Source organism: Prinia subflava, chromosome 3 (assembly GCF_021018805.1).
Source record: "Prinia subflava isolate CZ2003 ecotype Zambia chromosome 3, Cam_Psub_1.2, whole genome shotgun sequence".
NCBI classification, from domain to species: domain Eukaryota; kingdom Metazoa; phylum Chordata; class Aves; order Passeriformes; family Cisticolidae; genus Prinia; species Prinia subflava.
Genome location: NC_086249.1, coordinates 17,959,436 through 17,972,591, shown reverse-complemented (window position 1 = coordinate 17,972,591; position 13,156 = coordinate 17,959,436). Strand labels below are relative to the sequence as shown.

At 48.2% G+C, this 13,156-nt stretch overlaps 1 protein-coding gene and 1 gene segment (V, D, J or C); one reads left to right on the top strand and one right to left on the bottom strand.

The window, feature by feature from the left end:
• The window catches only part of LOC134548935 (T cell receptor beta constant 2-like), a 29,161-nt gene extending 19,940 nt beyond the window's left edge, over positions 1-9,221 (bottom strand). The window contains 2 exon segments of the C gene segment in view: positions 8,354-8,651; positions 9,090-9,221. Coding sequence covers positions 8,354-8,651; positions 9,090-9,132 — 341 coding nt within the window.
• LOC134548926 (trypsin I-P1-like) lies at positions 3,659-6,891 on the top strand. The gene is made up of 5 exons (XM_063394172.1): positions 3,659-3,777; positions 4,502-4,670; positions 5,271-5,524; positions 6,149-6,285; positions 6,682-6,891. Exons 1-5 carry the CDS (start codon positions 3,738-3,740, stop codon positions 6,829-6,831), a joined length of 750 nt encoding a protein of 249 aa, XP_063250242.1. The 5' UTR covers positions 3,659-3,737; the 3' UTR covers positions 6,832-6,891.
• Positions 9,222-13,156: the final 3,935 nt, after the last annotated feature.

Here is a 13,156-nt window from a genome sequence, read left to right as displayed (position 1 = left end):
CCCATATTTTTATAGCAAAGTGTCAGCTTCTAGGTTTGGAGATGTTAAAATTGCCCAGTTTTTATAGGCTTGGGGCACACAGACCCTGCAGGGAAAGTTCTTCAGGCTGCTCTCTTACAGATCATGTGCTGGATTAGATGGTTTAAGTAAATACTTTCAAATCTGATGTCCCCCATCTGCTATGTCCTTTCAAGACCCTTCCTTTCTGGTCCAACCACTTGTTGAAGATTACTAGGATACAGTCTGTTTCCCATCTCAAAGACTGAGGCTTTATATCCACATTTGTCTCAGTGGGGGGCCCCTGTTTTTAGAATTTTCCTACCCTTCTTCCTAGTACCATGATCTTCTCTTACTTCTTATTCCCTCAGTTCCTCTGGCCAAAGTCATTCAGAATCTCTTCCCAGTTCCTGAGCTCAGGCACTCTGAAAGAGGTCATAACTTACCTTCTTCACCCGCCCCCCCGCCTCCAAAATTAACAAAAACCAGAACGGCTGCAAGGTAGTGAAGAAATCAGAGAGGACATGAAGGCTCTGCAGAATTGGACAGTGTTGGACATTGGATTTTATAGCAAAATGTAAGAAACCCATGTAAAATATTTTTGACAGTACTAGATCAGTGTTCTCCAAAAATTCTTCATTGTACACCTCATTAGTAAAGTATTTTTAAACACATACACCCAGTAAATGTACATTTAGCAGCTGGTAGTTAGATACGTGTAATGCTAAAGTTCTAGTGCTTCCACCTCACACGTCAGTGCATCGTCTTGCACCCCACTTTGAAGACTCCTGCACTGGAACATCATAAGCCAGCAGCCTGTCACTGAATATGGATTACAGATGCAAAGTCTAGAAGATGCACAGCCCATCACTAAACACTCTCCTGGTCTCCCAGTAACTGAGGAGTTGATGTTCCCAGTCCTAGGTGTGTCTGTCCAGGAACACTTCACTGGCAGGAGACACTTGGGAAGAGAGGAGCAATTGTTCCTCCACCACAAAGCTCTGTGAGATCACAGAATCACAGAATATTCTGAGTTGGAAGGGACCCACAGGGATCATCAAGTCCAACTCATAAGTGAATGGCTCATACAGGGATCAAACCCATGACTGAGATGTAAAAGGACTAAGCTCAGAAACTCCTGATATATGCTCATGGGAAGCTTTACCTCTGTCAGCCCATTGTTTTACCAGGTTTCCTTTTCCCAGGATCTTGCATCAGCCTGGACAAATGTATTTCCTTTATCTGAGTCCTGTGATGATCCAGCTGACCAAAATACCTGAACTAGGAACATGGAGTTCCAGAAAAACAAGCTGCCATTGCTTCTCCACTGATAATACCTAACACAGCTGCCCTTCAGTCACGAGTCCTCCCCCTTCCTGTGCCCCTGGAACCCCCAGCTTTCTAATGCAGCATCACTGCATGAAATGAGAAACTTGTTTTCAGCAATGCATGTACACCCTTGAGTGTATTCTTTGAAGGATACTATAAAAAACATTTCAGTGGGTCTGTGGGATGTTCAGCAGCACTGAGCAGAAAGAGTTATTTATGTTTCAGACAGGGATTTCTCCTCCTAAAGCAAGAAAGCAAGGAGGGCCATCAGAGGGTGTTCTAATTTCAGCTGTAATTCAAAGGGGTCTTTCATCCTCCATAGTTCTCATGGAAAGGCCTGAAGGGCTGCTGTGAGACTGCTTGCTGGGTGACCTCAGAATTGTGTCAGAAACACCATTTGCCTTCATTTGACATCAGTTTGCCCCATGATCAGGGCACACACCATGGAGTTCTGGGCTTAATGGGAGCCTCTGGAAGGGGTGTCAGAGAGGCTGTTAGGAGGATGAGAGGGGCTTGGGTGAGGTATATTCACTAGATACCTGCCATCAAGGACTTAGGAACACAAGAGCCACTACAGCTATGACCCAGATCTTTGCCCATGAGCTTTAGCAGTAGCCTGGGAAGAAGTTTCAGCCAGTAGCATAGGGAACCTCAGAGATCTCATTCTTGGGGATTATTAGCCAGCCCTATAGGCACTTCCTGCTGTTAAGAATAACTTATAAGTTAAAGAATAGAGTAGACAAAATAAGTAAAAAAAAAAAATAAAATGTACCAAGATAAAGGCAGGGATGGTCTAGCTTCCTGATTCAAATGCTCACTTGCTAATTCACCTGAAATTTGTGGATATTAAACCAAATGTAAAACCCCATGAAGGAAGGAAAGGGAAGCAATCATAGCCTAAAGGTTATTTTACAGGATATGAGAGCAATAGATCAGGCAAAATATTGTTCTAAAACATCTGTGTCTTTCTATGCCAATGCATGTTTTAGACAAATAAATCAGAAATCTACGGATCAAATGAAACACTACATAAACTGAAAATTTTCTTGCTCCACTTAGTTATGACGGGATTGGACAGCTTGGGTAATTTTTGACCCTCTTAGTCCATTGCGGACATTTTCCTTTCTCACAGAAAGCTTCTAATGCTTTTTTTCTTTTACAGGATAAAACATGCTTGTAAGAAAGCTGTGCACTAATACCAGTTTAAGGGGAAACAAAATTCATGTATCCCCTTGGAGGAGTCCCCGGCCTCGGACTTGTACTTCAACATAAAGGAAAATTAACATCTGGACAGTGACACTGTGTGTTTAAGTCCTCCTGGACCCACAAAATTTAACCAAGAAATGGAGTAGGAAGAATATTCCTATTTAGTCTCTCAAACTATTCCAGCATCTCCAAACATATGGCTTCTCTTTATTGTCTCTGGAGAGAATCCTGTGTCTTTCAGGAGCTAACATGATGAAGTTGGCAGCTGCTTGAAGAATGAACATGATTATTCAGCAAAGCATTAAGCTTTAGTAAACTTTGTGTCATGACAGAACTCCCCCACAGAGAGGGATTTCAGAAGATCTCTCTATTTGTGTTCACAGGATTCTTGCTCATCCACATTACACTCATAAACATCAGCATTAGACTGAAAGTCTTGTGTGGCAAAAATGAATCTCTGTAGAACATTCCAAAGATGAATAAAAGCATGGTTTGGTACTTGGGCAGATACTTTAACACAGGTTAGGAGAAAGAAATTAGACAAGGGAGATGCTGAGCATTCCCACAATTGAACTATTTGACGTGGGAAGCAGTGAGGAGCACAGGATAGCTTTTCTATCCTCCCTTTTGATACTACAACGGAGGAATTTGATTTAGTAAAACACTGTGCTGCATATGATTAAAACACACATTATTCAAGTAAAGAGATTTGCTAAAATAAACTTAACAAAGTTCACCACTGGGTTTGCTGGATTTTTTTTCCAAATGAAAGCAATGGATCTTTCTGTCCACTACCTACAATATGCAACCTTGGGTAAAAATATGCATTTTTAAGAAAGATACCATCAGCACAGAGGAATCTGGAAGAGGTTTGACAGTTGTTCTCAACAGGTGCTGTATACAAGAATGAGACAGACAAACAACTACACACCTTCCAAAGCCAAAAGGTATTTTTAGATTGAAGGCTACCTTAGGGAATAATTAAAATAGCTCTCTATCTTAGCAGAGGTTTATGATTAACGAGTATGTGATTTGTACATTCTACCAATGCCTGTTAATGCCCACATTTGGATCTTCAAATTTTCCATTGTGTACTTTTTGTCTGGAGAAAGCCTTGGACTAGAGATAAGACCATTACCAAAAACGTATTTCTAGCAGTTCCAACATCCAGTCAGCCAGTCTGGGCTTGAGGCTGAATCAAGACCATGAAGTGCCTGCTGCTTCTCGCCTTTATTGGGGTGGCTGGTGAGTATATTGCTCATTTCTATTGCTGTAGTTTAATAGGAAGCTGATTTTCTGAGCAAAGCTGCAAGGTAGCCTATTGGGGGAAAGCCAAGCCCAGTTTTGACTTGCAGAAGTTTGCAGGCAGAGCCCTGCAACTTCCATCTTCTGTCTGTTCACAATGCCTTGTGCCACAAGCTGGGGAATGAACGCCTTCAGAGGGGTTCCTGACCCACCATAGAGATGTGGCCATAGCATCAGAAAAAGGCTGCCACCTTCTTCAGGACTAAAGAGTGCACAGGGAATACTTCTGGCCCAGGACGTCCTAAAGCAACTGCAAAAGTTTGGACCCTGGGGAGCTGCTCCAAGATAATATCACGGCACACTTGTTTTTACTTTTTCCTTTAGTCAACCCTTGACTGTTGCAGTAGACTGGATCCTGGGAAAGACACACACATGTTCAGATCCAACAAGAACATTTCTATGTCTTTGTGTTTCCTCAGGGAGTAGCCAGCAGGGCTTTAGGTGCAGATATGTGAGGCACCAGTGTAGGTCTGATCCCTTGTCAGAGAGTGCAGCAAATGGATGTGCCTTCGATCTGCCCAGCACTGCTGCCCGGAGTGTCCACAGAAGGGCAGCCTACAAGGGAGGGGCTTCAGACAGGCAGCCACAGGGCAGATTACAGGGCAAATTACAGGCCACAAGACCTTAGGCCACCTGTTGACACATGGCACTTCTTGTCTCCCAGTTGCCTTCCCCACCTTTGCTGAAGATGATGATGACAAGATTGTGGGAGGCTACACCTGTGCAAAGAACTCTGTGCCCTATCAGGTGTCCCTGAATTCTGGATATCACTTCTGTGGAGGTTCCCTCATCAGCAGCCAGTGGGTCCTGTCTGCTGCTCACTGCTACAAATCGTGAGTGGAAAAATTACATCCTTCATTAACCTACTTCTTTCTTCCAGTTCACTTCCAGCAGGAATTCTGAGCTATGAGATAGAAATATGGAAGTGCCTCCATTCTGACCAGAGACAGCCAAGGGATGGGTGGATCATTCAGGAAGCTGGGTCGAGGCATCCTGAGGCATTTTCCACTTCTGCAAATGTTTCTGTGCAAGCAGAACAGTTTCTGACATAAGAGTGGGATAATCAGGCAATGAGTTCTGGGCTGTGATTTCTTATCAATTGCATGAATCTTGCTAAAGCATTGACCTGGAGAACAGGAAGAGGAATGAGGTCAGGCTAGAGCGGTTTGCCTTGTCCCAGAACATTTGTATAAAGTGCTGCTCTGTATTCAACTGCTCTCATGTATTTACAAACCTGCAGAAATTCACCACCCGTACTGGGGGTGGGTTAAGATCCCGGGGTGGATCCCAGGGCTCCCTGCAGGACAAGAAAGATCCCCTGCCCCAGAAAGCTTCTGTGGCAGTGATGTTGGAGCGAGTGCACTCAGTGACAGGGAGCTTTCTCTCAACCCGCCAGTAGCAGTAAAGGACATGCTGTGCCTTCTCTTCTCCAGTCGCATCCAAGTGCAGCTCGGGAAACACAACCTGGAACTCACCGAGTCCACACAGCAGTTTATCAACTCCGCTAAAGTCATCCGCCACTCTGGCTACAGCGCCTACACCCTGGACAACGACATCATGCTCATCAAGCTGGCCACCCCCGCCCAGCTCAGCACTGCTGTCCAAACCATTCCTCTGCCTACCAGCTGCGTGGCCACCGGCACCACCTGCCTGATCTCCGGCTGGGGCAACACTCTCAGCAGCGGCAGTGAGTACTCTGGGGAATGTGCAGACCTTGGCGGCCCAGGACAGTCTCTAGGACCTCGCCACTCACCCCCAACAGGACAGCCTAAAACACAGGGAACTGCTGTGGGACAGGTTTATCAGCGATGGGTCAGTGTAGGGACTGCACAGTGGATTCAGCTAAAATCAACAGAGTTGTCAGTTCTCAGAGAATAATGCAGAAGTCTGGGACTCTGGATCTAGAATTCCTACTAGAGATCTTCATTCTCTCACACCAATGGTCAGACGAGTGCATGGCAAGTGGTTTCTATTCCACTGATGACATCTTAACCTGCACAAGAGGAGAGGATAGTTTTCCTGAGGTTCAGGTTTCTTCCAGTGTATGTATCACAAGAGTTGTCCCACTCTTGCCAGTTGATGAAACTCCAGGTACCAGAAAAGTTCAGGTGGCTGCAGTGTAGAATGGTGGGCCCATGGGTAGAATTTGTTCCATCTGTACTGAAGGAACCCATTCGGTGTTTGCTGTTGAGAGGAAGCAGCATGGCTGCTAGAACAGGGTGTCCAGCATTTGCTTTTCCGCTAAGATCTTCTGCGAGCTCTGCAAAGGACTCAGCAATGCCATCAGCCTTCTCTCCCTATGTCCTTGTAGGTAACTACCCAGACCAGCTCCAGTGCCTGAAGGCTCCTGTCCTCTCTGCCGCCGACTGCTCTGATGCCTACCCTGGGCAAATTACCAAGAACATGATGTGTGTGGGATTCCTGGAGGGAGGAAAAGACTCCTGCCAGGTAAATCATCTGCCTCTCTTTTCCCAGTCATTTCTCTCCTGCCTTTTCCCAGCTGAAGAGCCCTGCACATTACACAGCCAGCTATACTCACTGCCCTGGTAAATCTGAGGTCTTGAATGACAGCAGAGGCTTCAGGCACACATATCCTGAATCTTTGCCAAGTACCACATCCGGCAAAACCAGGCAGCCGACTCATCCTTAGCTGTGGTTCCGTGGGAGCTCAAGTCAGGCATGGTAACATCAGGTGGAGAGTGTGTGTCAGAAACGGCCCTTGTGGAACCTTTGTGCAGAGTACCCCTGACAGGGCTTCCTCCCTAGTCAGTGACCTCAGGGATCTCTGGCTCATTGCTGAGGCTGCTGCCATTTGCTGAATATCCATCCCCTTTGTGTGCGCAGGGAGATTCCGGCGGTCCCGTGGTCTGCAATGGACAGCTCCAGGGCATTGTTTCCTGGGGTATTGGATGTGCCCAGAGGGGCTATCCCGGAGTTTACACCAAGGTTTGCAACTACGTCTCCTGGATCCAGTCCACCATGGCCTCCAACTGAGATGCTCATTTGGTGTGACCTGTATTTTCTCATCATCGTTTCTGTTCTTTTGGGTCTGGATGAGCAAAAATTATGAAAAATTAATAAATACTTTCAGGCACCCCTATTTTGTGCACTGTATGTCTGGAAATTTCCATAGGCTGTGATATGGACACAGCGTCAGTGAACATCACTCAAAGGAAAATATTTATTCTTAGTAGTGCCTCTCAGTTGACAGGGTCTTGGAACACTTTGCAGATTCATCATCCGGAGTCTTTCAATCAGTTACTTGCTCTTGTTTCTTGAGCAGAACATCATTTCTGTTCTTTTTGAACAGGACAAGAAATAGCCCATATTTCAACAGTTCTTGAAGTGATTCAGAACTTCATCCTCAAAATTTGCCAGTCCCTTTTCCCCTGGGAACTCGAACAGCTGCAGCATGTCATGCTTTCTTTGAGCCTGCTCATACCACTGCATGAGGAATGGAAGAGGGATGAGGGTGGTGTTTTCCCAGGAGGTCAGCAGGAGGCAGGGCATTGGAGTAGAGACTTTGGATCTGCCATGTCGAAGAGTTGGTTCTTGCCAGGAGGCTGACTGGGATATCATTATCTGTGCTTGCAGAGTCCCAGAACAAGGCTGTGATGTCCCAAATCCCAAGAAGAAAAGGTCAGGAGAGAGCAAGGTGGGAAGTGAGGAGGGAAGGCAGAAAAGCTGCAGGATGAAAAAACTTACAGCAGGGAAAGAAGCAGGAACACAAGCCAGAAAAGGGACGAAGGCAAGGAAGAAAGGAGAGAAGTAAGAAAAAAAGAAAAAATCTAGAAAAGGATGAAAATTTAAAGGAAGACAGGAAAGGAAAGTTGTAGGGGGGCAGGAAGAAAGGGAGTGATGCTAGCCATGAGTATCTGCTGATGTCTGTGGATATTTCCCTACAGATCCTGGATAGGGTCAGGACTTGTGTTACATCACAAACATCAAAGAACTCAGGTCACAAGATAGTAACTTGGGGTCACTGGTGCACAGCAATCTGACTTTCCCTGGAGGCCACTGGGGCCAAGTAACCCTGGGCCTTGACCTTCCAGCTGCTGGAGAAGGAAAGCATACTGTGAGCTCTTCCACATCCTGCTTCACCCACCAGGAGCTGATGTAACAGATTGAAAGGAAGGAGACACAGATGAGGAAGGGAATAGGAAATAGGAAGGGACTAGGTGTGAGAGACAGAGAGCATCTGTCAGGGGGACAGACAGAAAGACATGGAAGGAGGAAAGTGAGAACCAGTCTGGGAGTGGCAGAGAAATGAGCTGAGACAGTGAGGCCAAGAAGAAATGAGAGTCAGAATGGGATTCTGAGATGGGCAAGAACAGAAAAGCACCCAGATGCCATGCAGAATACAGACAGATGGACAGAAAGACACACACACACACCGTCTTTCCTGAAGAGCTGGAGGGCAAGTGAAAAAATTGGGGTTCTGTCATTACAAGGGCCAGTGTGGGCTGGTGGCAGATCCCTGTTTCTTTGTGCTATGCTGCACCAGCCTTTGAGTCACTGTGGATCTTGTTCAGCACAGAAATATGTGCCTGTGTCATTGAGTAGGGCATGCTGAATCTTCACAGATAAATGGTTGTTCTTAGTGCCATTACTCTGGAAGCGATTTTGGAATTCCTTCTCAATATCAGCTTTGACACCTTCCAATGAATACAAAACCAGCTGCAATCTGGCATCCTTCTCCATGGGTAACTTGTACCAGTACAAGTTTATGAAAAGTTTCCCTGATGCAGAACATTCCAGAGTCACGGTGTCTCCCACCCGGACAACTGTGTCTGGTGATTGCTGAAGGGCCCAGCCTGGAAAGACAGGAGATGAAATGTGGGAAGTGAAATGCATTGAAGAGGACAAAAATGCACATCCTCCAGGTATGTCCTAGGATGGAATGCCACCAGGATAGCAGAATGCTTTGGGAGAGTGCCCTGCTTCTCTGAAAAAGACACATAGGATCAAAAAACCCCAAAGAAACCAGCTTCAAATGCAACAGAAAATCTGTTGGGAGAAGGAATGACTTGGCTACTCTCAAGTGAAGGATTAAAAATGGGACAGGAAAAGCCCAAAACTGTAGCTTTGCACAGTTTTCCCATTCCCTATGTGGTGGAAAAGCTCCCCTGGTTCATTGCCCATCCTCCCTCGGGAAGCCTTGGGGAAGGGGCACTGCCAGCAATTGGGAGCACAGCCGAGGAGGCTGCAGCAGCTCCAGTGCAGCTGCTGAGGAGGAAGGGAAGCCCACTTACCCACAGGGAGCAGGATGGCCACAAGGAACCGGTGGAAATCCATAGAGAAAGGGCCCCTCCTTCCAGCAACCTGCCCCTGGTGACAGCACAGACACGGAGATGTGTAAAGAGGAGAGGTGGAGAGGAGGAGATACGTCTCTCTGTGGCTGGGCAGGGCAGGGAGAGGGAGTCTGAAATGAGACAAGGCAGTGGGCTGTCCGGGAACGGTGGGGAATGACACCTGCAGGCAGTCAGGAGGTGCTTGTACTCTGCCCCTCTGGCTTCCTGCTCTGTGGGAGCGTGGGTGTGCATGAGTAGCTGGGAGTTCAGTAGGTGGCACAGCTCAGGGCTGTCATGGAGCAGGATGGGGCAGTGTGGCAGCCTGAGTGTGTGCACAGGAATGCACAGCATGGCACAAAACGTTGGGAGGAGAAGGAGATCTCAGGAATGCTTGTGCATGTCTGTGTGCTTCTATTTGTCTCCTCCCTAGCAACCCTCACCCTCACAGACTCCTGCAAGCTGCAGTGTGCAATCTCTGTTTATCCCAGTCAGGCCTGATGTGTTGTGCAGCTCTGGGAAAAGCTGCTGACCTGCCAAGCTGGTGTCTCTTGGAGCATGACAGAGAATAGTTCTGTGTCTGCTCTTCTCGAACTCTCAAGGGGATCTCAAGGAGAGAACAGGCTGCCTTTGCCTCTGCACTGGGACTGCCCCTTGAGAGACTGCACCTGGCAGAGATTTCTGAGGAGAAGGGTGTGTCCCACAGGATGTGCTGCTACACATTGACCTTGTCCGTGCCAGAGAAGAAGGGATACTCTCCTTGCCTCCTTATTGCAGCACTCTGCAAAAGAGCACCAGCACACAAATGGACAAAGCTGGAGAAAATCATCTCTTCTTCCCTGCAAATGCCTTGTTCACCTGCCCACGGCAGTGGGAAATGCCTGCAGGCAGGAGGAGACACTCACAGCTTGTGTGCACTGAGTTTGGGTGCAGAGGGCTGACAGAGACTCTGCACATCCGTGCTGTGCTCTGTGCCCACACACGCACGGCAGCAATGTAAGGCTGGCCCGTGCAAGACATCGAGTGATGCAGCTGCTCAAGGCTGTCATGGGCCTTGCAGTGAAGGTGTTCCCCTGTGTCCTGTCAGCAGAGGACAGCAGCAATGCCTCCAGCTCCCAAACCCTCTGCTGCCGGTCTGAGCGTGTCCCATTGCATTCATTTCCCCAAGCTGCCTAGAGAAGATTGCAGAAAGATCCCAGATTCCTCTAAAGAAGTGGCAGACACAAATGAAGAGATTGTTCTAATTTGTACAAACACCACATCCTCACACCACAACCAGCACCCCAGCTGAGAGGAGGCTGTGCCTGATGTGTCCATGGAAAGGGCCTCCAATTCCCTGGGGTGTGCACAGGGCAGGGCAGTGCCTAGGGAGCCTTGCAGAGGACATGGGGATTTGAGGAGTTAGGGCTGTTGAACAGGCATGGCTGCTATCTGGAGCCCTGGTTTGTGTCCTGACAAGCTTGTACGATAGCATGGGAATCTGCAGGGTGGGAACCACTTGGAGTGCCCCATGCAGGCTGTGCTGTGCACGGCTGTGTGTTATGCAGGACAGGATCACAGAATGGGTCAGCTGAGAAGAGACTTCAGGGGATGACTGCTCCAAACTCCTTGCTCAAGCACTGTCGTCCCAGAGCACAAAATTGTATCCACGTGGTTCAGGATCATCTCCAGAGAGAGAGCTCCTAGAACTTATCTGGCAAACCTGCTCCAATGCACAGTCACCAACACATGAAAGTTCTTGCATCATAGTCGGGGGAAACTTCCTGTGCATCATTTTCTGCCCATTGTCTCTTGTCTTCCTGTTTCGTAACATGGAAGAGAACCTGGATGTACTTCTTGGCACCTTCCCTTCACATATTTATAGACATTGATGAGGTGCCCTCTAAGTTGCTTTTCCTCAAAGCCAAACAAGCCCAGCTCCCACAGGCTTTTTGCTCACCCAAGATGTGCTTCACTCTATCCATCACCTTTCTCCTCCCCTGGCCTGCTCCAGCAGCTCCATGTCTGTCTTGTCCTGAAGAGCACACAACAGGACACTGCACTGCAGATGTGCCTCACCAGGGCTGAGGGGAGCCTCACCTCCCTGGCCCTGCTGGCAATGCTCTTCCTAATGCACCCCAGGACTCCGCTGGCCTTCTTGGCCACCAGGACACGCTGCTGGCTCATGGACAGCTTCTTGTCCACCAGGACCCCCACGTCCTTCTCTGAAGAGCTGCTCTCAGCAGGTCAGCCCCCAGCCTGTGCTGGTACATGGGGTTATTCCTCCCCAGGTGCATTTGCCTTGGCTGAATTTCACAAGGGTCCTCTCTGCCCATCTCTCCAACCCGTTGAGCTCCCTCTGAAGGGCTGCACAGCCCTCTGGACTATCAGAAACTCCTCCAAACTCGGTGTTATCAGTGAACTTGATGAGGAGACTCTCTACCCCTCCATCTGAGACACTGATGAAAAGAACACTCTAACCTGTTGGAAATTTTGGATATCTGCTCCACTTGCTAAATTCATCTGTAATTTTATAATATGTCTGCTAAAGATAAACTCTATGTGGATCAAGGGGTGGAAGGCAGGTGGATCCTGCCCCAGAGACCTCTCTGCATGGAGGAAATAGTGCTGTAGCTGAGTAAGCACAGACTGTGCTCTGCTCTTCATATTCCTTGGCCACAGAACAACCACAGGCAAGTCGTTAGAACAGAGGAGCGTGTGGGCAGCTCCCACATGGTGCTGGCTACTTCAACACCTGCCTGGCCTTGCCTTGATCTACAGGTGCACCAAGAGGTTCCCACACAAGCACTCGTTCTGTTTGACAGGGACAATCATGAGCAGGGTAGGCTGGAGTTGAGTAACAGGAAGTCAGTGGAGTGCAGATTGAGGACTGAAAGAAGAAGGTGGGGAAGGGAAGGGAGACAGAGAGAAATAAAAGGCAGACAGATGTGTAGTACAAGTAAGAGGAAAAGGAAGAGAGAGGCCTGGTGTGGTGCAAGGAGACAAAGATGAACAAATACACTGTCAGTATCTCATAAGAGGAGGAAGGCAAGGCTGGGAAGCTGAGGAGCTGATGAGTGAGAAGCATCATGCAGCACTCATGAGGTGGAAAGCAGGTCCTGTATGTGCAGGGAGCAGTTTGTGCTCAGCTCCCTCAGCAGCTTCACCACTGTGTTCACTCTCAGCACAGTAGTATGTGCCAGAGTCATTGAGAAAGGCATGGTCTATTGAGAGGGTGATGCTGTCTCCTTTGATGTCACTGCTCTTGAAATGGCCCTCAAAACCCTTCTCCACTGCTGCGTTACCACCTGCCAATGCATAAACCAGCTGGGTCAGACTGGAATTCTTCTCTGATGGCAGCATGAACCAGGCCATTGCTGTGCTGATGGATTTCTTCTTGGAACATTCCAGTTTGACGGATTGCCCTTCTTTTATCACCATGTCTGGAGACTGTTCCAGGGCTAACACTGGAAAGGAGAAGAAGGAGCAGTGAGGAGAAAGAAAAATTGGGAAAATTTTGAACTAGACACTGTGGGTTGGGAGGGAATGGGTTGAAGAAGGAGGGCAGCCAAAGGAGCAGCAGCTCAAGGCATGGGACAGCTCTTCAGATCAGCAGGTGAGTTTCCACTCTCTCTTCAATTGGCAACCTGTCATCCTGGGCAGTTTGTGCCCAAAACCAGGAACCATCTAGGGGCTGCACAAAGAATGGCAAAGAGATGGCCACTGAGGATTCAGGGATTCCTGCCCACCACATTCACTGCTTGTCCTCAACACAGGAAGCTCTGCAGAACAAAGCAGTGCCAGGACCTGGCTACAAAGATGGGAGAGCAGCAGCAGGATGAATGGAGGTGCACAGGGCTGCGTTGAGTTCACTTACCCAGAGGGGCCAGCATGGCCACAAAGAAACAGCTGGGAACCATGGGGGAACAGCCCCTTCCCTGTCAGCAGCCTGCCTCCTGTAGCTGCCCAAAGAAATGAGAAGAGGGAGCAGTGAGTGAGGGTGACACAGCTCGGGGTGGGGCTGGCCAACAAATGTGAGAAGGCATTGGCTG

What these genes read in the sequence shown, in the direction of transcription:
- LOC134548926 (XM_063394172.1), top strand. Translation starts at nt 3,738, where the DNA reads ATGAAGTGCCTGCTGCTTCTCGCCTTTATTGGGGTGGCTG. An exon ending in CAACACTCTCAGCAGCGGCA is followed by an intron (nt 5,525 to 6,148) that starts GTGAGTACTCTG and finishes ATGTCCTTGTAG; the next exon opens with GTAACTACCCAGACCAGCTC. An exon ending in GAGGAAAAGACTCCTGCCAG is followed by an intron (nt 6,286 to 6,681) that starts GTAAATCATCTG and finishes TTGTGTGCGCAG; the next exon opens with GGAGATTCCGGCGGTCCCGT.